Raw genomic sequence first — 24,403 nt, forward strand, 5'->3', positions numbered from 1 at the left:
CCGACTGAACCGGTACCCTCTGAAACCGACGCGTTAAATAGTGGGATCGAAACACCGTCGACCTTTTATGTACCTTATACATTATTTATACCATGTATCATGTAGATGTAAAGGTGCATCTTGAATTATCTGTTCTAATTGTTATTTCAGAACCTTGAAGCTTTTGCCTAAAAGCCCTGTTCTTGTTCACTGTTTCTTCAAATGTACTAATCTGTATGTGCTTAAGTAGGGTACAGGCTTGTGCCCCACCACGTGGAATTGTCGAAGGAAATTCCTTCTTTATTCCTCCTGAAGTAAAACATTGAGACCTCTGTCCGGCTGGACAAGTCATATCAATATAGAATCTATTGTGTCTATATTTATTGTTCTCGTAAATTCATTTGCATGGGACCACTGTTTCCTAAAATACAGATATTATCTGTGGCACATTTTGTGTCTCCTCCTGACCTCGGGCCATGTAGAGCAATTTAGTCTGATGGTAGAATGGAACCTGAGGTAGAATAGAACTTAAACAACACAGGTCAGTCCTGATATGTGGAGTAATAGACATCAGATCAAAAGTTGGTACAATTGGTTATTTAGCTAATGGTGGAGCTGTCTTCTCCATCATGTCAAATAGCTTTATTTCTTTATTCTGTTGTTGCTATCAAGGTTCTATTTACTAGTGAAACGAGAGCTGATCTTTAGGCAAAGGTGAGTTTCCCCTTGCTAGTATCCGTTTGGTTGTTCTCAGCCTGCTATTCTAGTCCACGTTAATGGTTGAAATGGAAATGGAAATGTAATTTACCAATAAATGTATTGTGTGGTCCTTCTTCCTAATCTTTACAGAATTCCTCAGAGACGCATCTCTTTACTTTTTTTTATTATTCAACAAACTAAAGTCTGAGTAAGCAGGACACATGCAGAAAAGGTGCCATTCATCCAGTTAATTAAATGGCTGGATCAACTGGCCTTAATAAAGTAACAGATTCAGGTTCCCCAAATCTCAAACCTATGCAAATGGTGTTACGTGCTATACATTACTGTTCTTGTTTCATGGTTGTGTATAGTGTGTAACGCCATTCATTTAAATACATTATCATTTCTGTATTCCATCAAGCTGTTATATGAATGATTAAAGTTTGTGTTCCTTGCACTTTTGGTATAAATGCGAGCAAAATCCACGATGCATTTGCAATAATAGTTTTGCATGCTATTTTTCAAAGTCAGGTGGCAATCCCAGTTTTTAAATGTAATAAACCTAAGCTGACACCCAAATTGGATATTGTCCGATGACGTTGAAAAGCAGAGCAGTAATACATCTTAGTGTTCAGAACATTTCCCTCTGGCCAGGGATTTTGCTATAAGCAAGCACCTCAAAAAACGTATAACCATTTTGAAAAACTATTGTTGTGTGCATATACCTCTTTGAGCTCCTTTGTCCCAATACTTGTTTGCCTTTATCAGACCTCTGTTTCTCCGTAGTAAAGTATTTTGAAGTCTTTATTTCCAAGACTGGTGAACTTTACACGCTCCCTTGCTCACCCGTAGCATTCTATGTTTTTCTACAATAGTTCCCTTACCTCTTGTGTGTCTACTCTGATTTTCATTTTTTTTTCTACAGCTTTAAGGTTAACTTTCTGGTGCTTGAGATTAATTTATCATCCCCCCTCCTTCCCCTGGCCCTGCGTTAACTTGTCAAAATCCAATCTTCATTTCTTCCTTGACTTGCCCTTGGCATGGGCTGGCCTGAAATCACTTCTTCAATGTATCTGTATACGTGTTTGGGATAACTTTTTGTTTTAACGTGTAGGCCCATCTTTTTTCAGTCCATGCCACCCTCTATCCTTTAGTTGTGCCAGTATGTACGTGTGTGGGTGGGTGAGGTCTGTTACCTTGACATAGGACCTATACTATGTCCGAACTCCATTATGCAAAGCTGCTTGCTTCTCTTTGCATTCGTCCAGCATATTTTACACTGTTATCTCCATAGAAGCCACTTGTTGTATCTGGTCACTCAGTAAATTAACTATGTATTTCCTAAGCTCAATTCCATTAATATGTGTGTCTATCTCTTCTCTTCTCTGTTCACTCAGTAAGCTAGCCTGTAGGCACGTGAGCACTAGTTCCTAAGAACATCATTCTGTAGTTTTCCAGTATGTCAACATTCTTGTTTGCCTTTGTCTGCCCATTGTTCCATCTCAATATATCCCCGATGTTTGTCTCTTACGTACACCAGCCTCCTGACATATTTCCGAAAAACACATTCCCAGATTTATTCCCACAGCACATGGGACTTTCTTGAGCCTCCGCACCTGCTCATCACCCACTTGTCATTTCGGAGGTCATTACGAATATGCGGATAGATTTTCATATGCATGTTCTGTATCTCATGTTACTTTAAGTATCTGAATTATGAGTTTTGTTGGGAATATCAGCAGTTTAAACCTGCTGATACGTATCCTATTTATCCAGTAATGAAAAAATGCCACGGACAGCACCAGAATCCGTGTGTTACTGCCCTATTCAACTGGAATACATTCATCTGCGATCTTTGTTTGATATTGGTAATAATTCTCATTAAATGTTGGATTATTCAATCGTTAAATCATTCCTCCGATGTCAAGTACCTGAGTGCACCATCCATCTAATATCACAGCTCCAGTCCGTCAATATGTTTGCACCCCTGTACTTGAGGGTCAGTCTCTCCATAAGTCAAAGTTGTGAACAGGTAATATATTCTCATTTTATTGGTACATCACACTTTCAGGCAATCACCACTTCTGCAGGTTATCTTTGTTATATTAGAATGAATCGTAACTAATACAGGTCAGAACAGGTGTGTGGAAAATATTAGACATCAGATCAAGAGTTGGTAATTGTGGTTATCTAGCTAATGGCTGGAAGATCTTTTCCATCACACATTACACATGTGTCCTACTTTGTTGGCGCTTCACTCATACATTTGTTTCCATTATTCGCTCTATTTCCAGGCCAACCTGAAGCCACCCGTCAATATTTTTCAAGGATTCTACATTTGGAAAGCACTCTCTATCTAGCACTTTGGCCTCTTATATTTGTGAGCTATTTAAACATGTCACAGTTTCTCCTCTTGAATACAAGTGGCAGTAAGGAATGTATTCACCTTTTTACCCTTTTATTCTAAAACCATTTTTGGGTGGTAATGCTTCATATTTTTTCTGCTCATATACCTCATTCGAACTGAAGAAGCCAACAATGGGTAATTTGTATTTTTGTATAATTAAATACTTTGTGCTCATAATATCAGCCAGAGCAGGGAGATTCTTAGATGTATTGCGTCTAGTATGCGGAATCCTCTCTTGACATTGTATGCATCTTTTGCTTTTTTAGTCTTCTAAAGCACCAGGGGCTTTGGTACCTACCTCCCAGGAGCCTTCTTCTACTACTACTACTACTACTACTACTGCTGCTTCTGCCGAGTCTGATGGCAAGGTCTGTCCTGCCGCTTGATACAAGCTCTGCATGTCCTTTTCCTATGTGTGGTGCAGGTCTGCAGGGAACGTAGTCCAATGTGAATGTTTTTACCCTTCATTTTTATTTTCAGTGTTTAGTCGGTGCATGTGTTGTCTTGTTTTTCGCAGCTTTTATTTTGTTGCATGAGCACCCATGACCTAAAAGAGAACTGCAGTTAAGATTTCCAGCACCTGACGGGGAATTCTAAGGACACGCATGTCAGTTAGCATTATTATTACATACTGTTTTCTGCATGTGCAATCTACACAGTGAAGTCACCATAAGCAAATGGAAATGTGATTGAACTTTACTAAGATGTTTCTAATAGATATTTCTTCCCACAGTTCTAGTGTAAAACATATCTCCCTCTGCCAGATAGGATACAATAAAATGTTCAGCCTTGCTAATTGGATGCCATGTGGCAGCATGGTGACTTCAGAAGCAAGTGATGTGTGACCCATATAAGTGTCTTTAACACCCATGAGATACTTATGAGCGAGTGGAAGTCTCCACTTTTGATCTGCTGCTGTCTTAGATAAAATGTGCCTAAAATTACAGATTTGAAACCCAGTTTGGTTATTTGTTCATGTGTTCCAGGTCCTGTTAGTCATTTCTCCAAGTGCAGCCATCCCTCAGCCCTTTATGGACAGTTGCACCAGGTGGTGATTTATGTGAGTCTGCTTTCTGAGCTCCCTCCCCCAAAATGGCACACCTTAGAGAGCCAGACACAGACCTGGACTCTGATACTGAGACCATAATAGACAAACCAAGAGAAAATACATACAACCTGTCTGTAATGCGGTCTGGGCCAAATCTGGGTGTGATGTCCAGTGCAACAAAAATGCTCACCAGAAGATGGGGCTTTTATGCCTGGGGGCCTCACTGCTCTCCAGCACCACACCTGCCACAAGATCAGCCATGGCCATAGAGCTCCTGGTAGTCAATAAAGCTCAGATGGGGGAGGAGCTTCGCGCGATTCCAAGATGGACGCGTGAGCTAAGGGCTCCCGATACCCCTTCCGCCTCCCGCGACTATCCTGTGCAAGATCCTGATTTTGACGATGGGTGCTCATTATTGAAGCCCTGCTGATGCCAGCGTTCTTTTCAGAAATCGATTTGGCCATCGGATACTGGACCTGCTGCGCTTTGAACTTTGAGGCCTATATCGTATGCCAGCCGGGGGCTTGAGTCCCCGAGGTACCCTGGTGGCAATCGAACAACAACGGCTGATAAGCCACGCCCGCTGCCCCTGGTGTACTTTCGGTTTAGTTTCTTCTCTTTGTTGTGAACGCTCACTTCCAGATCCGAGTTCCGATTCTGCTATCGCTGCCAGCCTGCTGCTTATGCTGTGCCCTTATCCACTCGCAGTTCAGAGCCTGCCACAACGGAGTTCGCTTTGCCTTGATTCTGCAATTCCCGTTGGTGCTCCTTCCACGACATGACGGGCAGAACAGTTGTTGAGAGGCGCGGCAATAGAGGCTCGTCCCGAGGGGGGGGCACCCAATCTCAGACCATTGATCGATTTACTCGACCACGGGGCTCCCCGGGCGGATTGAGTGGTGCCCTGGAAGAAGCTGGGGACGGTGCTCCTGATGACGAGGAGCCAACGTTGAAGGATGTTATGGGCGCTATTGCGAGTGTTCAATTCGCCATGGGTCAGCAATATGAAACTCTAGCGGCTAAGATTGATACGGTGGCGATTGATGTCACCCTCATCAGAGCGGACCTTGGGAAAACGAATGAGCGTGTCAAATCTCTCGATCTCAAGACTGCTAGTTTGACCACGGATGTCTCGGACCTTCAGACCACGGTCCGCCATCTTAGGACTACTTGTGACCTGTTTGCCAATCGGTTGGAAGATTTCGAGGGCCGGGCCAGGCGCAATAACGTCCGCATTGTGGGTGTCCCGGAGACTTCTGCTGACATGCCTGTTGATATCCTGGTGGAGGACCTCGTGTTGAAGCACCTAGTGCCGAAAGGCCTCAGTAAATTCTTCGCTGTGGAGCGCGCCCACCGTGTTCCGGGTGGCAAGCCAAAGTCGGGAGCCGCTCCGCGGCCCATAATTGCTAGACTTTTCAACTTTCGTGATCAGGACGCTATCCTGCAAGCTTCGCGCACCAACGGGCCCACTAAATTTGAGAACGTTTCAATTAGCTTTTACCCTGACTTTACTCAGGCAGTTCAGAAACAGAGGATGGGCTTCACGGGTGTGAAGAGACGACTCAGGGACCTGGGACTGAAATATGCTATGCTCTTCCCGGCCCGCCTGAGAATCGAACATGCTGATCGTGCATTCTTCTTTGACCGCCCTGAGGTGGTTAGTGAATGGTTAGACACTTTGTCGACGCATCATGAGGGCCCGGAGGACTCGAGAGGCGCTGAGGGAGGCGTGGAGGGCCAGGAGCAGTGAGTCTACATCGGCGAGCCATCATCCACTGCAGCGGCTTAGAGACCTTGTTTCAAGCATTGTGCGAATGCCCGGGGGTGGGGGGGGTTCGGGGATCTTCCTCCTCTGGGGACTTTTTCTCTCTTTCTGTAGATTAGTTCAATGGGGCGACAGGCACACTGCAAGTTGGGGTGGCTATTAGGTCTACCGCAGGGGTGCAGGGAGGGGGGTTTGCATTTGATGGGTTCCTTGGGGGTGGTGGGGGGGTTCTTTTCTTTTTGTTGGTTTCGAGGCTGTGCTTTGCTTTACAATTGCTTTCATGTGTCTGTTTCGGGATGGGTGGGGCGGTCGGTCTTCTTCTGGGATGGGGGGTAGGGGACTCAGGGTGTTGAGCTGGAATGTTAACGGTCTTGGGGACAGGATAAAACGTGGGGTTGTGCTACAATATTTGAAGAGACACACCCCAGATGTGGTCTTGCTTCAGGAGACCCATTTGGTGGGCAATACTTGTCATGCATTGGATAGAAGAGGCTATCGATTGGTGGCACATTCCGGCTTTACTTCGGGATCAAGAGGGGTTGGTATCCTGGTCAGGAATTCCCTTCCCCTGGAGATAGATAGCACGGTGCTGGATGACAGGGGCCGCTATGCTGGCATTACGGGGAGATGGGAGGGGAAATTGATTTCCATAATGTCTATTTATGTTCCGCCTGGGCTGCAATCTACCACATTCACCGACTTGGGTGAGGTTGTCCTTGGTTTGCCCGATGGCTTACTGGTGTTGGGTGGGGACTTTAACTCTGTGGTGAATGGAGAGAGTGATCGTAGCCCCCCCAGGCTCCTCCCTGCCTCGCAGTTGTGGTTGGGGAAATTCTTGGATGCCTTTGGTTTGGCCGACTGCTGGAGGCAGCTGCACCCTGGCCGGCTTCAGTACACTTTCCATTCGGGGGCTCATGGCAGTCTCTCGAGACTTGACTATTTCCTCGTACCGGTGGTGCAGTTGCTCTCTGTGCGTGAAATTAAACACTTGGCTAGAGGGATCTCAGACCACTCCCCGATATGGCTCCAATTGGATATCTGTTTGGGGAATGGGGGCCGAATTGCCCCGATAAATCCATGGCATTTTCAGGACCCTAAGATCAGAGCAGAGGTGGTCAAATGCATGAATTTTTATTTTGCTGAAAATGAGGGATCGGTGTCTTCCCCGGTCTTCTTATGGGAGGCCTATAAAACTGTTATCCGTGGTCAGACTTTATCCCTAATTGCTGACAAGAAGCGGCGCACACAAGAAGAGGTGGTGAGATTGGAGTCTGAGATTACTGAGTTGGAGGAGCAGTTGGGAGCTGAGGTTACGCCTGAATCGCTGCATGTTTTGGCTCTTAAGAAAGCTGATTACAGAGCCTTGGTCACTACCTCGGCTGAGGCACTGCATCGTATGCAACAGGGGCGTCTGTACGACGTGGGTGACAAAGCGGGGAAGTTGATCGCATGGCTGGATAAGCGAGACAGACTGAATCGTGTGGTGCCTGTGGTGGAGAGACTTGATGGAGTGCGAGTCGTGGACCCGGTTGAGATAGTTGAGGTGTTTGCCCAGCACTTTCGGGTTGTGTATGCGCCGGTTTCGGGCTTGCCGGAGGAGGACTCGCGCTTGCTACTTCGTGATCTTGAGCTGCCCAGTCTCGCGGAATCGGACGGGCTTTTAATGGAGGCTGATTTCTCCATCGACGAGGTCGCGCTCGCTATTCGCTCTCTTCGTTCAGGAAAAGCTACGGGCCCTAACGGCATACCGGTCGAGCTGTATAAGCTATGCCCGGATAAAATGGCGCCGTATCTGCTGCGTATGTTTGCGGCGTCGCGTGACCTCGGCTGTCTTCCTAGAGACCAGAGGCTAGCTTCTATTGTGTTCATTCATAAAGACGGCAAACCCCGTGAGTGCTGTTCCTCGTATCGCCCGATTTCGCTTTTGAATGCGGAACCCAAGATATTGGCGAAACTACTGGCAAACCGACTAGCCACGGTGATTAGCGGACTGGTTCATCCTGATCAGTCCGGTTTTATCCCCCAGCGTAATACTGCACTCAATCTTCGTCGACTACATGGCGTCATAGCGAGGGCGGGATCTCTTGGTGAGCCAGCCATCTTGGTTTCTCTTGATGCTTCGATGGCTTTTGATACGGTTGAGTGGCCATATTTGTGGGCTACTCTCGCCAAGTTCGGTTTTGGCCCGAAATTTATTGCATGGGTTAAACTCCTGTATGAGCAACCGTTGGCGCATGTGGTGGTGAATGGTAGAGCTTCACGGCCCTTCACTCTTGGGCGGGGCACGAGGCAGGGCTGTCCTTTGTCACCGCTCTTGTTCGCCCTCGCGCTCGAGCCGCTGGCCGCCTGGCTCCGGTGGGAGCCCTCCTTGAAGGGTATTCGGTGGTCCCCTGATTTTGAAGACCGTGTCTCATTATATGCCGACGACATTTTGTTGTATTTGACGTCCCCCCGTAAGTCATTGGGAGTCCTCTTTGATGTCCTGCGTTCCTTTGGACGTAACTCCGGGTTGGTTATCAATTGGTCCAAATCCTGTATTTTCCCGCTTACCTGTGACCCTCTCTCTTTGCCCCGAGTATGCCCGATCCCGGTCCGCACCGACGGTTTTAAGTATTTGGGTATTTATATTTCGCTTGACCCTGTGTTGCGCTATGATCGGAATCTGTTGCCTCCACTCGCCCGACTTCGGTCGGACGTTGCGGCTTGGTGTAATCTGCCCTTATCCCCCCTGGGACGGGCGGCCCTGTTTAAAATGATGTCTCTTCCCCGGTTCTTATATGCTGTGCAAAATACACTTGACCTAGTGCCGGCTAGCTATTTCCGCGAAATTGAGGGCCTCCAAAGGAAGCTGGTATGGGCTGGCCGGCCTCGTATTGCGTTGACTAAGCTCACGTTACCCTGGTACGATGGGGGCATTGCGTTACCTGATATACGACGGTATTATTGGGCATCTCAACTGAGTGCTGTGAATCATGCTATGTATAGTCCAGTTCCGAACCCTGCTTACGAAATGGACCGGTGGCTCTTGCCCGGGGGAAATTATTACAGGGCGCTCTATTCTCGGGGTGCTAGGAAGAACTTGACAGGACCCACTGGAGTGGCGGTGCGGGTATGGGGCAGCGCGACCGTGGCTACCGGTTGGACAGATAGGCTGACCAGAGCGACCCCTCTATTTGCCGCGGAGAGGCTGGGTGAGTTGTGGACCTCAAAAGGGTTTGATAGATGGGACCTCATCGGGATCAGTAAGTTGGATGACCTCTGGGTTAAGGACAGGGTTAAGTCCTTTGCTGAATTGCAACAGGAATATGGTTTGTCTGATTCGGAGTTTTTCCGGTACCTTCAGGTTCGTCATGCCATTGGGTCGGTTTTTCCAGATGGGTCTGCCATCCCGGAGAGCTCCCCCCTGGAAGACAGGGTGCTGGACGGACATGTGCCGGACAGCACTATCTCTCTTATATATAAGAAGCTTATTAATACTCGGTCGGATTTTCTGCTTCATCTGCGTACTTCCTGGACTGATGACGGACTGGAGCTGGATGATGAGGATTGGCAGACAGCGATATCCTCTCCTAAGGAGGTTACGATTCCGGCGCGTCTGCGACTCGTTCAGCTGAAAATTCTACACCGGGTCTATGTCACGGGTCCCCGACTGATGCATATGGGTTTTTCAGAGGATGGATTGTGTCGGCGGGGCTGTGGTATGCTTGCTACCTTCCTCCATATTATATGGGAGTGTCCGGAGGTTGTATCTTTTTGGAATGGAGTGTATGCGGTGATGAGTGAAGTTACGCAAGTTCAGTTGCTGCCTGAAGCCCGGCGTTGTCTTTTGAATGTATGGGAGCCGACTGATTGCAATGTTGCTCAGACTCAATGGGTGACGCTGGGGACCATGGTTGCAAAGAGGGACATTGCACAATTGTGGGGATCTCAGAGGGCTCCATCGGTCTCCGGGTGGGAAGATAGTATGGACTGGTGCATGTTCAAGGAAAAGATTGTGTATGTCTCCCGTGGTAGGCCCAAAAAATGGGGTAGGATATGGGGCCAATGGAACTCGTTCCGTGGGGATGTCTGCGACCCCCCTTTCACTGATCCCCCTGATACTCCTTGTTCCCCTTAGCTGTGTGTTTCGGCTCTTTCTCGTGCTGTGTTTTTGTTATACCGCTGGCGCTGGGTCCCCCCTCTCCCCCCCTCCCTTTTTCTTTTATCCTCTGTAGATTCTCCTGTCTTTCCCTGTTGTTTTAGGTCTGACTCGCCTCGCATCTCACGACACAGACGGAACAATTCGGGCATAGCCTTGTCTTTTTCTTCTTCGTTTGTTTAGTTGTTTTGAAAAATGAAACCTTTTTATATCCTGTCGTTTTGTGATTGATCGATGTCATGCACTATGGCTGCCGGACCCCTGGTTGTCGGCTGATGAGCTGTGTACCTTACCGTTGTCTTGAGATGCTGCATCGGCCAGCCCAGAGGGTTGTAGGCGCATCTTTGTTTCTATTTGTCTATTGCAAATAAAGGTTTTAAAAAAAAAAAATAAAAAAATAAAGCTCAGATGTTTTGGAACAATCCTTTCTCTGAGCCTGTGATATTAACGTCTTCGTAAAAGAAGTACCAGGACGACAAGGGCAGTCAAGTCTTTGTGTCATGGAATCCCTGAGCTCAGTCTATCGAGGTTGTGGTAGCTACCCTGAAGTGAAAAGTTTTGTATCATCTTATGGACAAGGAGATTGTTGGACTGCAGACATGAAGAGAAGATGATGTTCTAGTCTGGGTTCTGCTTCATCAGGCCAGCGGCAAAACCATCATGGCTGATGCTAAAGTAGCTATATTGAGTTTTATCCCTGTGCCTTCTTGCTCTTGGACTATCACCAAGAAGGGTACAGTTCATGGTCCATCTATGCAGCTAATGTGTTGAGCCGAAACTGCTGATGTCCGAGGACCTCTGGCGTCTGGTTTCTGGCTGTTCAGCTGCAAAGTAGCTTATGTCCTCGCACTTGTAGCCAGAGTCCCAGGAAAAATGTATCTACCTCCCTCTGGATCCCTTAAAAAATGAGGGCCTCAAGCACTACATAGCCGGGCACAGTCGCAGTGAATTTGCCAAGTTCTAACCAAATTGTTCCGACTTCTACCTACTACTCTTTTTTGAAGGTCTTCAATCTTTCAAGCTTAGGGAGTTCTTTTGACCCAATACTCTATTTAAAGCATTTTTTTCTCAATAGAAATGTGAAAAGGAGACTCTGAAAGAATAACTCCACTGCAACTACCCTTTTCCAAAAAGTCCGAGTGACTCATGCATGGCCTCTGCGCCATTTCAGGAGGCCCACACCATTCCGATGGATGAAAAAATGTCCCTACATAACTGCTGCTATTCCCACGTTACCAAAGAATAACGAGTTATATCCATGCGGAAGAGTGGCTGTATTCTCATATGTAAAAGCAGTTTCTTTCTCCGATCCTAATTGTCTTTTTTTACAGTGTGTACCTGGGCCTGTGTCTCCGAAGATGTTGCAACACTTGTTCACTAAAATTGAGCACTTTAAAAAACTAAACTTGGCCATTAATACTGGTGTACCAGAGACCATGACAATCATTAACGTGTCGATTAGTTAAAATTGGTACGTATGGATAAAAGAATAGTAAAATAACCAACAAACCGTCTCGTTGCACAAGGCAGTCAATACCTTAATAAAGCATAATGGAATGCCCAGATTTTCACATAGTGCAAGCAAGTGTTGTTAAAAAGTAAGTAAAATCATTGAAGTATACAATACTTAGTGCGCCCTTGATCAAGATGTTCCTGCGGCCTGCGCTCACCGAGTTATGGAAATTAAATCCATAAATTTGCCAAAGCAGGCCAAGTTCATCGGAATATCAATTGTCAGACAAAAGTTCCAAGCATCATTGCAGGTTGAATTCCCAGATTTTAAAAAGAAGGGCTTCAATGAAGTGTGTCATACCTGAAGAAATGCCAGGCAGTAGCAAAGTACATGAAGCATAGTGTAGGTCTTGTAGTTGCAAAATCTACAAGATCCGATCCTATAAACCGATCCCCAACTGGTGCGGAATTCTTTGCTTGGTAAGACCACCAGTCTTGCACTGAGAATTTTGAGTCTCATTCCCCTGCTGAGTGCAGCTTTCAAATAGGATTGCATTCCCTTTCCTTCATAAGATTTAGCGATTTGACTGTAAGCCTGGACCCAGATAAGGTGTGCTTGTCTCGATAGAGACCAGTCCTGTTTCTTCAGGATTAATTTTACACCTGAAAACGGTATTAAAACGGAGGATAAAGTGTCGGCCTCCAATTTTAAGTCTATGGTCACCTGATTTAAATACTGTGACCAAGGATTGTCTGACTTGGAGACACCTCTTGCAAGGCACTCTTCAGAATGCCCTGTCTGGCTTGCTGTAACGAATACTAATATTTAAGAAGGGACACTTAGCATTTGAGATCTTGCATAGTTAGACCAAACTCCAGGTGGAGTAACGACCTTTGGGAGGTATACAAATATAGCAAAGCTCTGATAGAGGTTAAGAAGTCTAACCATCTCGCAGACAACAAGCTAACTTTCTAGTTGTATGGTTTTCAGATCCTGGCAAGTCCAGTCTTCAGATAAAACACACGGTAAGGAAATCTGCTGGTATCACATTCACCCTAGCTAAACTAAACTCATCTTTTTGCACCTTCAGCTGAAGCTAGTACTCTAGTTACACGGGCCAACATAATACCGACACTCATATGGCCGGTTGTCGCCCTCAGGAAATCTCCTTGCCCGAACCTGCAGATTTTCTTCCAAAGCGGTGATCTCCATTGGAATCCACAGGGCTCCTGCTGTCTTCTTGGCACTCTGCATCAGACCGCCTCTGTGCCTCTAGAGATACAGCTCCTGTGCTGATTGTTGACCCCTCCTGTGAAGCCCACACCCAGGAGCTTTGGTCCCACAACCAAGTGGCCTACTCATAAGCAGCCCCTGACCGAAGGCCCCCCTAACCCCTTTGACTAATATTGGGCCCCTGCACTCTGCTGCCCTAGTAGTGCTGGTGGTGTACTTGGAGTGCCAACTTGGCCATTAGAAACCTTGGCCCTACCCCCCAAAAGCTATTCCTGCAGGTCGTTTACTTACCTGCTAACTAATAACATTCTTTCCTCCCATAGGAACCCATGTTATTCATTTTTTCCTAAAATGTTCTGTGTTGAACTGACTTTTGTATGGGAACCAAAGTAGCTTTGCTTTAAACCCAAAAGTGTCTTACTTACCTTTGTATTGTTGGCTCCACGGTGTGATATCTAGGCATATCACCCCGAGCAATCAATGTAATTTAAAAGTAACGCTAAAGTAATTTCAATGTATTTTAATTTGTGAATCTGCCGTGTTGGTACAAGGGGGACTGTGCTGAACGTCGCAGTAGTTTCTCGAATCCTCGCACATGAAAAAAAAAAAATCTGGGCATATTCCTGCCCATCAGGGTCCCTCATAGACTCCTATATTGTATCCATGGGATCGGGTACCTCTACTCTCACCCCTTCTATGACTTCTTGATCTATTTTCACTTCCAGTGACCATTCCTTGTTTTATAAAAAGGCGGCAGCCATTTTCAACTCATTTTGCGGCCACAAATCACTGCCTTGCTGTTGGCTCATGGATTTGCAAAGTGCTGCCATGGATTTGCTCCCCAAGATATACAAATATGTTTTTCTTTTAATATTTCTAACTACTGAACAGATTTATACCGAATCAGAAACAGCACTCATTCTGGACCAAGATCTAGTTTTCTACCAAATTTGGTGTTTATCTCAGCCCCCACTTGACAAATCAGCCTGAAACTTTCCAGACAGCGGCTGAACTCTGGTCTGTACTAGTTTTGAAGATTTGGCAAATGGCGCTAAGGTTGTCAAAACAAAAAATGCTTTTCCTATAAAACTAAGTTCAAACTATAAATAACTACTGGTGACCGGTGGGTGGGTGGGTGTGTGTGTGTGTGTGTGTATATTTGTGTGTGTGTGTGTGTGTGTGTGTGTATGTTTTCAGCAGGGGCGTTTTAATGGTTATGGGGTGGGTACGGGTATTTCGGTGGCAGGGGCGTGTTTAGGGTGGGATGGGGTATATGGGTGGCAGGGGTGGGTTTCTGGTGTAGCATGGGCAGGGGTATCGGGGTGGCAAGAGTAAGTTTAGGGTAGGAGAGGGTATATGAGTGGCAATGGTATTTTGGGGGTTTAGGGTGGATAAGAGTATTTGGGTGGAAAGTGGATTTTTAGGGTTTAGGGTGGGTAGGGTTATTTAGGTACCAAGGGGATTTTTAGGGTTAAGGGTGCGTAGTGATATTTGAGCGGCAAGGGTGTTTTTAGGGTTAAGGGTGGGTAGGGGTATGTGGATGGCAAGGGATTTTTTAGGGTGGGTAAAGGTATTTGGATGACAAAGGTGATTTTAGGGTGGCGAGAGGCGACCACACTTGCTTGTGTCAAGAACTGCATTATGTAATCCAGATAATCCTGCTATTTGTACAGGTGTTATCTCCCAAGCTTCTTGTGGGTAAAGTATATCGCCCCCTTCAAAGAATTTCCATATGTGCTTGGTTGGTAAGTATCCTCCTTAGACCGGCAACATTCCACGAGATAATTGTAAGGCAGTGGCGGTGAAATGGTATTGCATTTGGCTTTCCGCTGTTAGAGATATAGCTCATGGTAGGTACAGTTGTCATACCTAGCTGATCGCGTAGATGCGATTCAGCCCCTCTCTGGTATTGGCTGAGGATACAGTACTCAACGGCTGTCCTCATCGCATTTAGTGTTGTCTACCAAAATATGCACATTGTTTCACAGAGTTTGATCTAGTGCACCATTGGCTCCCTTGAGAATGGTGGAGATGCCCCAGATCGCCACATACCCAAGGATACCTGTCCAGACACATAAATAATAAAACTACTATGCTGGAATGTCAATGGCCTGGGGGACAAAATCAAACGGACATTCACCCTGCAATATATTAAGCTTCAGGCATCTGATATCATCCTCCTCCAGGAGACCCATTTTTGGGGGGACAACCTATTGTTCCCTAGATCGTTGAAGTTACAAATTAGTTGCCAATGCCGGATATACCACTGGCTACAGGTGAGTGGGCGTTTTGGTAAAGAAGTCACTCCCACTAATAGTTCAACAGATCTGGCCTGATGCCCATGGTAGATACGTGGCTCTTACCCGGAACTGGGAGGGGACTAGCCTCTACATATGTTTGTTTTATGTCCCACCCCGCCTGCAGGACCTGACACACAGACTGGAGTACCCCACTCCTCCAAATGCCGGAGGGTAAATTATTTATAGGGGACGATTTTAATGCAACGATATGTGACCGACGAGACCGATGGCCCCACAGACTGGTGAACTTTTTCTGCAACCCCCAGCAGAGTTCCTTACCGCCATGGGCCTGACTGGCATATGGTGAGTACTTAACCCAATGTCCCGACAGTACATGTTTCATCTGGGAGCATATGGCAGCCTCTCACTATTGATTATTTTGTCATCCTCAATTATCAAATATAATATTTCTCAGGAGCCTACTTCCATGAGAGAGATCAGACCACTCCCCAGTGTGAGTGGAATTTGCACTACACAGAGACTCGACTCCTTGTAACATAACACTGAACTCCTGGTAGCTTAAAGTTCCCCATATCAGCGAGAGTCTTCTAATGATGACAGAACAATATTTCTCTGACAACAAAAACTCTGTTCACTCTACCCAGACATTATGGGAGGCTTACAAAAATGTCATTAAGTGGCAACGCCTCTCTTTACTACTAGGACACAAAAAACTAAACTTGAACAATTTGAAAACAACATTAGGGAGTCAGAGAGTACTTTACTTGACTGACTGAGTGTGGATATTAACTATGCCCTCCAAATTAAGCAACAGGAATATAGAGGTGCGACCATAGATGCAGCTAAAGCAAGTAACAGCGCCACACAACATAGACTGTATGAGGAGGGCAGCAAAGCAGGAAAGCTATTGGCATGGTTAGATAGGCGAGACCAGGCAGACCGGTGGTTAATAGAAATTAAAGCTGCAGACGGGGCTGCTATCGAGAGCAGGCAGGACATCGCGAACGCCTTTGCTAATGATTATGCTTGCCTCTATTTACCAGCTGATTCTGCCATGGCGCATGAATATAAAGAACTCCTGCCCATCATACATTTCCATTACCTCTCACCTACTGCAGGCTTGATGAGGAAATAGCGGAGGACAAAATTATAAAGACAATCTATGACCTACACTCCGGTAAAGCCCTCGATCCCAATTACTTGCCAATTGATTTAGGTAAATTGACGGCTTTAAAAAGTGCTCCCTACCTTCTTCGTGTGTATAAGGATAGTCGTCCGCTCCGTGCTCTTCCCAGATACCCAATGCTGGATTCCATTGTAGTTATCCACCAAACAGCCAAACGCTCTGTTAATGCTTCTCATGCCAACCAATATCGCTCCTCAATGCGGAGGTTAAATCCTTGCCCACTCGACACCCCAGATCTAAAATCAGCAATTCAGGCTCTAGTCATCTCTAGGCTAGAATAGGGTTGCTCCACCCTCGCAGGCCTACCCAAGATCTCTCTGGCACCCTTGAAAACCTGCCTCAACGCCGCCGCCAGACTTCTAACTGGCTCGAAGTAGTTCGACCATATCTTGCCCCACCTTAAAGCTCTGAACTGGCTTCCTCTTGAGGCCAGAATCCAATTTAAGCTGGCTTGCATCACCCAAAAGGCTCTTTACTCCAAGTCCCCTGCTTTTCTCGCACAGAAACTCATGCTATCCGGAGGAGCCAGAAACTCCCAGCCCGCCAGAAACCTTTTGCTCCAACCCGCACGCTTCAGGAAAAAAAGAACGTGAAATCGGGCCTTCTCAGGGGCTGCCCCAAGAATATGGAACTCACTCTCACCCGCCATGAGAAGAATATAGTCTCTAGCATACTTCAAAAAGGAGGCCAAAAGGTCCCTAATGGGCAAATTCCTCTTCTAACGCTCACGTTACAATCACCTCCGTTACCTGGCTTCACCAATCGCTACAGCACTATCCCTGGGCTTTTCTCCTTATGATACCCACCTGGCACTTCTAAATAAACCTCCCGGGTGTTGAGACTGCTTTCTCTAGCTTAATGTATCGACTCGTTCTTACCCCAAATTGTATCCGGGTATTATGATTGTTTGTTTTATCAATATATTGTATCTACCTGTCCCTATCCCTTTGGCTCTCTTCCCCTCTATGTCCTTGTATCCCACCTGTTACTACTGTAAAGCACTCTGATACCCTCACGGGTCTGGTTCGCGCTCTATAAAATATGAAATAAATAAAAAAAGTCTTGGCTTCACGCTTCATAATAACAATTACGACACTGGTCCAACCACACCAATCTGGTTTTATGCCTCACAGATGTACCTCTTTAAACGTGCAATGCCCTACATGGCATGCTGAGCCAGGTGGATACCCTCCCTGATAAACCGAAATATTATTGGGTGGCACAGCTGACTACTGTCAACTGATGGGTTTTTCAGCCTCCAGATGAGCCCACGTACCAATTGGACAGACTGCGAATGCAGCCACGGGGACATCTTCATGAGCTCTACATTAGTAGCTGACATTAAAAAAAACACACAACCCAGCAGTTGTGGTGGTCCTCCTTTGGCATGTGGCAGCGAAGGCACTGGGCTGGAACAGCAAAATTACGCAAATGTTTCTCCTCTGGGATAACATTGGGCTTCTTAAAAGCAAAAGCGGGTTTTGGCAAATGGAACCCTATTGGTTTCTCATGGGTTGGCAACCTATTGACTCCACGGAATGTTATCCCTATCGCAGACTTGCGGCATGAATACGAACTGGCCCCCTCTGAGCCCAACCAATATCTGCAAAATACAACATGCACTTGGAGCAGTCCTCCCAAAGGGGATGGAACTCCCTGAATCTTCTCAATTGGAAGACAGACTACTAGACTAGTTCATATCATTGACATACAGTAAATTGATTAACGGCACCATGACACTTTGACATACCTATGAGATAGGTGGACACATAACCTAGCAAGCCTAGAGAATGAGGAGTGGATGGAAATCTTAGCGTCCCCCAAAGAGGTAGCTATTCGAGCAGGGTTTTGTCTCCTCCAAATAATTTTGCTTTGTTCCTACACACAACACACCATGTTCAGAATGGGTAGGGCAGTTGATGAAAGCTGTAGAAGAGGATGTGGACAACCTGGTACCTTATATCATACACTGTGGGACTGCCCACTAATACAATGTTTTTGGAACTCAGTAATACGCTGTGTGGGTTACCTATGTACCCAGAGTATTGATCTCTGCTAAATGGTGTCTGCTCAATGTTTGGGGAGAGACAGACTGGAATTGTATGGAAACAATATGGTGGCCAAATGGAACATGCATGCTTATGGGGGGCAAAACAAGTGCCACAGTTGTTGGACTGGAAAAAGATATGGACTGGTGTATGCTAACAGAGAAGGTGGTGTACGAAGGTCAGGGATACTCCGAGAAATGGACTAAAGTTTGAGGATGCTGGAATGCAGATAGGGTTATCTGTGACTAGATCAGTTTAAATGTGAGGGAGGGGCCGGCGTCCAATACCGTGCGAATTGACTTACCTAATGTTCATGCAGCGGGTGTGGGAGGTGGTACTGCTTAATGGCAAATGCTGAGACACCAATGTTGTACTTAAATGCCTCAATGTGTTACTGGACTTACTGCATGATTACTTTTCTTTTATAATGATGTAACATGTTTGGACTACTCTGGATGTAACTTCACTTTACCCATGCAACGGGTGAGGCATGGGGAAATGCTTCTTGATAATGTAAACTGTAATGCTAATGTTTTTTTATATGTGTCAATGTACGACCTAACTTATTTGGCGTTTTGCACCGATTTGAATAAAAAGATTTATCTCCCCAAGAAAAGAGTGCTGGAGGTGCAACTCTGGTTGCCTGTCAACTTGTTGTTGTTCAAGATGTGAGGGTACTTTTAAAGCTCTTTGTTTATTTCAATGCCCCATTAAGCAAAAAGGTATTTCACTCGGTTCTCGGCTCGCCGTTAATTGTGATTTCCAAGAAACTATGTGGATTCAGTGTTTGAGGCAAAGATTAGATATCAAATTGGACTCTTATTATATACTCACTCTGTAGCTGACTCAAGTTCAGAATATGTTGCAGGAGTAATAAGATATTCCCCCTATTCAAGATGCAATTTCTACCTCTTGAGGTGTATAGAGGAGTAAAGAGCACCTTTTGCACAATGGAACAAACACTTGGGTTCCCAGCAGGCTCGTCAAGTCGCAGAGTTTTTAGTCTCCCATGACTATTTGCGAACTGGATAGGGGAATGATTTTCTAAAGGAAGCGAAGGCGGAGTCAAGGGGACTAACAGTTGTTGTCTGTCTCTAATGGGATTCGAAAAACCAGATTAGAATCCCATAGGTTCAGGGAGCTTTGGCATCTTCCGGTCTTGAGCTGCTGCATCCAATTTGCCAAAATCGGTTGGCAATAGCTGCTCGTCTCCTCGATTGTCCTACCTTTTCTGCATGAGTGGCCCATACTCTGTCTCCTGCAAGGATTCTTGAGAGGTTGGCAAGTCAGTCTCCAAGAATTCGAACTGGTTGGTGTTCTTCGTGATATTAAATATTGTAGGCTGTGACTTGTGGAATATAAGAAAAACTTAGTTTCCCTGGAGTGTGCCCCCTGCCAGACCCCAGAAACATATTTCCTTTTTTTCTTCAATCTTTTCTTTTCCTTTTTTTCTTCAGTATTTTCCCTTTTTGTGAGGGGCTTGTGCGATACTGAACTTGGATGATGAGGCGAGGAGCTGGTCAATTGGCCTACAGTTAGCACTGGAGACTTAATATTTGAGTTTGAGAGGTCTAAGGACTCTTGTGTCGCCACTACCGAGGATCTTTTATCTTTGGTTTGCTCTTGGTGTGCTTGATCCATATTAACTTCACGTTGGTACCCTCAGTTGCTTCCGGTGGGCTTTATCCATGCATATAACCTCCGCTTTTGGCAGTTTGGTATTCCAGAAGTCATCCATCAGGCATGACAAACTGTTGGGCAGTGTATAGAATTTATCCACTATAGGGATATATGAATGAAAAATGAAAAGCCATCAGAGGTGTGACTCAGGCACAGCCCTCCCATTGGCCCTGCTCTATCACCCAAAGAAGGACGGCTCTCTAAGGCCTAATTTAGACCTCAGACCGCTAAACATATACATACAGTCAGACCATTTTTACATGGTCACACTCCAACAAGTCCTTCCACTCCTGCTGCAAAACAACTTCTTGGCTACTCTAGATCTCAAGGACGCATACTTCCACATTCCCATTCACAAGGCTCACAGGAAGTGTCCCAGATTTGTAATAGACGGGCAGAACTACCAATTCAAAGTACTCCCATTTGAAGTCACAACAGCACCAAGACTATTCACCTAGTTCTTAGCAGTAGTGGCAGCGCATCTACGGAGACAGCACATCCATGTCTTCCCGTACCTCGACGACTGGCTCGTAAATGCCAGCTTACACAATCAATGCGTGAAACACACGCATGCCACCATCCAACTGCTCCACAACTTGGGGTTCACAATAAACCATATCAAGTCTCATCTACAGCCATCCAAAGTACAACAGTACCTCGGTGCCACAATAAACACCTCAACAGCGCTAGCTTATCCCACTCCTGCAAGGATAGCCAGCATGCAAACTCTTCTAACAAAGTTTCAGCTACAACACTCCCTCCCAGCACGAGTGTTCATGCAACTCATAGGGATGATGGCCTCTTGCATCTTCATAGTACCCCATGCAAGACTTCAAATGCGTCCGCTACAAAAGTGCTTATCACGTGAATGGAACCAGGCTCAAGGTCACTTAACAGACCTAGTGTTGGTAGACGGTCGGACTCATCGCTCTCGGCAATGGTGGAACACCAAAAACCTTTCCAAGGGATGACCGTTCCTAGAGCCAGTTCCTCAGATAATCTTGACTGCGGAAGTATCGCTCTCCGGCTGGGGAGCCCATCTACTGCAACACAGCATGCAAGGCAGGTGGACACCGCAACAAAAATTACTCCACATCAATCATCTGGAGTTACTAGCGATATTCCTAGCACTAAAAGCTTTCCAGAAGAAAGTATCAAACAAAGCTGTGTTAGTCCGCACAGACAACATGACAGCAATGTTCTTCATACAGAAGCAGGGAGGCACACACTCCCTGCAACTCTCTCAACTAGCACAGGACATATGGAGGTGGGCTATACCTCAAAACATATTCCTCCTAGCCCAGCATGTTCCGGGAGTACAAAATACTATAGCGGATCTGTTAATTCGGCAAACACAACAGACCCACGAGTGGGAACTTCATATACAAGTTCTTCAGCCATTCTTTCAGATGTGGGGACAACCTCAAATAGACCTATTTGCCACCCACAAACGCAAAATGCCCAAGCTTCGCTGCCAGATAGCCACACCCACTGTCAAAAGGCAATGCGATATAGATGATTTGGTCAAACAGATTTGCGTACGCTTTTCCACCTCTACTACTCATGCCACTAGTAGTACGCAAACTACAGCAGCATTCTCTGACCCTCATCCTAGTTGCTCCAACGTGAGCCAGACAACCGTGGTACACCACACTGCTACAACTGTCTGTAGTTCTGCACCAAAAACTGCACCTGTCTCCACACCTCTTAACACAGAACCGTGGAGAGATCAGACACCCGGACCCAGCTCAGCTCAACCTTGCGATCTGGCTCCTGAAGTCCTAGAATTTGGATATCTGAACCTTCCTCCTGACTGCATGAATGTCATTAAAGAAGCTAGACGTCCAACCACTAGGGCATGTTACGCAGCCAAGTGGAAACGATTTGTTATATATTGTCACAACAACAATATTGATCCCCTAGATGTGTCTATTCAACACATCATAGGATACTTACTGCATCTCCAAAGATGTAACTTAGCCTATACGTCTATTAGACTACATCTTGCTGCAATAGCAGCATATCTGCAAAACAGACAACATCTATCTCTGTTCAGAGTGCCTGCCATTAAAGCCTTTATGGAAGGCCTTAAAAGAATAATTCCTCCCAGAGTACCACCTTCACCTGTGTGGAATTTAAAGGTTGTTCTCACACGGTTAATTGGACCTCCCTTCGAACCCTTGCACAGATATGAATTACAATTTTTAAAATGGAAAGTTGTTTTCCTGGTAGCTATTACTTCTCTGCGGAGAGTTAGTGAACTACAAACTCTAACCATTCACCAACCCTTCTTGCAAATGCATCAAAATGAGGTAGTTCTACGTACTAATCCAAAATTCCTGCCCAAAGTCATTTCTCCATTCCATCTCAATCAATCTGTGGAACTGCCCATTTTCTTGTCGCAACCACAGTCAGTAGCAGAAAGAGCGCTTCACACATTAGATGTCAAAAGAGCTTTGCTATACTACATAGAAAGGACACAACCTTTTCGTAAGACAAAACAACTCTGTGTCTTTCTTACCACCACACAAGGGTAATCCCATTTCAAAATCTGGGATAGCTAGATGGATTGTCAAATGCATACAGATTTGTTACCACAAAGCTAAACGTACGTTATCTGTTCCTCCTAATGCCCACTCTACAAGAAAAATAGGGGCTTCAATGGCATTTTTAGGGAACATTCCCCTAGATGACATCTGCAGAGCAGCTACATGGTCTACACCGCACACATTCACAAAACACTATTGTGTAGATGTGCAAACAAAACAAGCTAATGTGGGCCAGGCTGTTCTCAAAACATTATTCCAAACTACTGCAACAGATAGGGGTGGTCGCCGCTAAGAGTGGGTACTTCTATACAATCTATGCACAGTGTGCAATCTGCAGCTCATATGCCTCGAACGGAAAATGCTACTTACCAGTATGCATCTGTTCTTGGCATGTAGAGCTGCAGAGTTGCACACGCCCACCCGCCTCCCCGGCTACCCTTGTCTGTTCCAGTATTATCTTAATTAGATACAAATAACATAGGCATCCTTCCTTTTCTTGCAAAGCTCCATCATTTCCCTAATGGCGAAAAACAATCTGGGGATGGAGCCGATGCCCATGCGCAATGTGGTCCTAAGGAGGAGTCACCTATCTCGTGACTTCCAAAGAACTTTTCAGGACAACAACAAACTGAAAACATCCGGACCCAACACTAGCTGGCGATCTATGCACAGTGTGCAACTCTGCAGCTCTACATGCCAAGAACAGATGCATACTGGTAAGTAGCATTTTCCTTTCTTTCTGCCGCTAGCGCTGGGACGCCTCCTTGGATGCAGCTGTATGCTTTATACATTTTATTGGATTGTTTTCACTTCGAGATGTGGGCTCATCTGATGCTTCTTATGACGTGTCATCAGTGTCTCCATCTATCTCTTGTCAGTGAATGGAGAGCTAAGTGACCTCCTTTGATGGAACTGAGAGCCTGGCAGGGATAGATGGGATTGCGTTGAATAAACCGAGGGCTCATCAGGCCCTGCCTTCTTGTCTCCTGTGCTCTTAAACAGATAATGAACTTGTGCTATGGTCTCTATGGTGTAGCCTTGCTGTCCCATCTGTGTGGAATTGATAGTCATCGTGGAGAACTGAAGTATAGCCACTTTGTTTAAAGGCCTAGCGGGCCTACAAATCTATGGTTAAGATAATTTGATAATGTCTGTGTCGTACCTTTCCCATGTGGACTGGCGGTCTAATGCCAGGCGTCCCGCTAAGCCTGGAGTACTCCCTGTGTCGTCCATAGAGGAATTGACCGTACCAGAGGCAGAAGGGGAAGCTATGCATGGTGAGGGTCTTGTTGTCGCCAGTATGGGATTGCGCCGGACATGATCAGTGATTTCTAGCTGGTTGCACAATATCGAATGCTCTGTACATTGCCAATGTCATGTAATAAAGTATTGTTTGATGAAGTGTGAAGGTCCTTCCCTATTGCGTGGCTTTCCTTTGGCCCTTCTAGGTTTGCCTTGCCAGTTTGTGATGCACCGTCAACGGGGCTTTCTTATTTGAGCTCCGGGTCAGCATTTTTTTGTTGCTTGATAGTGCTTCTTTTTTAAATGCTATAGTTCTCTTGCACTCCGCGAGGAAGATTGTATGCAATAGTTTCCAACTGTCTGTATACACGGAGTCGTGAGAATAAGAGAAATTTCACTTCACCTGCCTAAGCCTGTGTGATTCTGACCTCAGGACACCGCCCACGCCGCACGGCTCTCTAACCCCCTCGCTACTGCTGCCTTCGTGATTCCTGGTGCTCTTGTTGTTGCCCTCTCTCGTGTCTCCTGCCGTCCTCTCCTTCTTCTATTTTGTCTACTTTGTCTTTTAACTTGTGCCCATTCGCTCTGCTGCTGCCCTCTTTTGTATTTCCTGCCGTACTCTCCTGCTGTCTATTGTTTACCTAGCTTGTGCCCGTTAGCTCTGTAACCCGGCCGAGCCCCCCGCTTCCCGCCGCGGCTCCCTCGCAGCCCCGCC

The 24,403-nt window shown here is 46.0% G+C and overlaps 1 protein-coding gene across 6 annotated transcripts in view; it reads left to right on the forward strand.

Annotated features, from left to right (window-relative positions):
• DNM1L (dynamin 1 like) overlaps nucleotides 1–24,403 on the forward strand; it is a 747,198-nt gene that overhangs the window by 610,713 nt on the left and 112,082 nt on the right. For 3 of the 6 annotated variants that reach the window (XM_078673807.1, XM_078673804.1, XM_078673803.1), the window contains one exon: nucleotides 3,352–3,453. The exons of the other annotated variants lie outside the window; for them this stretch is intronic. In XM_078673807.1, coding sequence (XP_078529933.1) covers nucleotides 3,352–3,453 — 102 coding nt within the window. The remainder of the gene's footprint in view (nucleotides 1–3,351; nucleotides 3,454–24,403) is intronic. 6 annotated transcript variants of the gene reach the window in all.

Source organism: Lissotriton helveticus, chromosome 1_1 (genome assembly GCF_964261635.1).
Source record: "Lissotriton helveticus chromosome 1_1, aLisHel1.1, whole genome shotgun sequence".
Classification (NCBI taxonomy): Eukaryota; Metazoa; Chordata; class Amphibia; order Caudata; family Salamandridae; genus Lissotriton; species Lissotriton helveticus.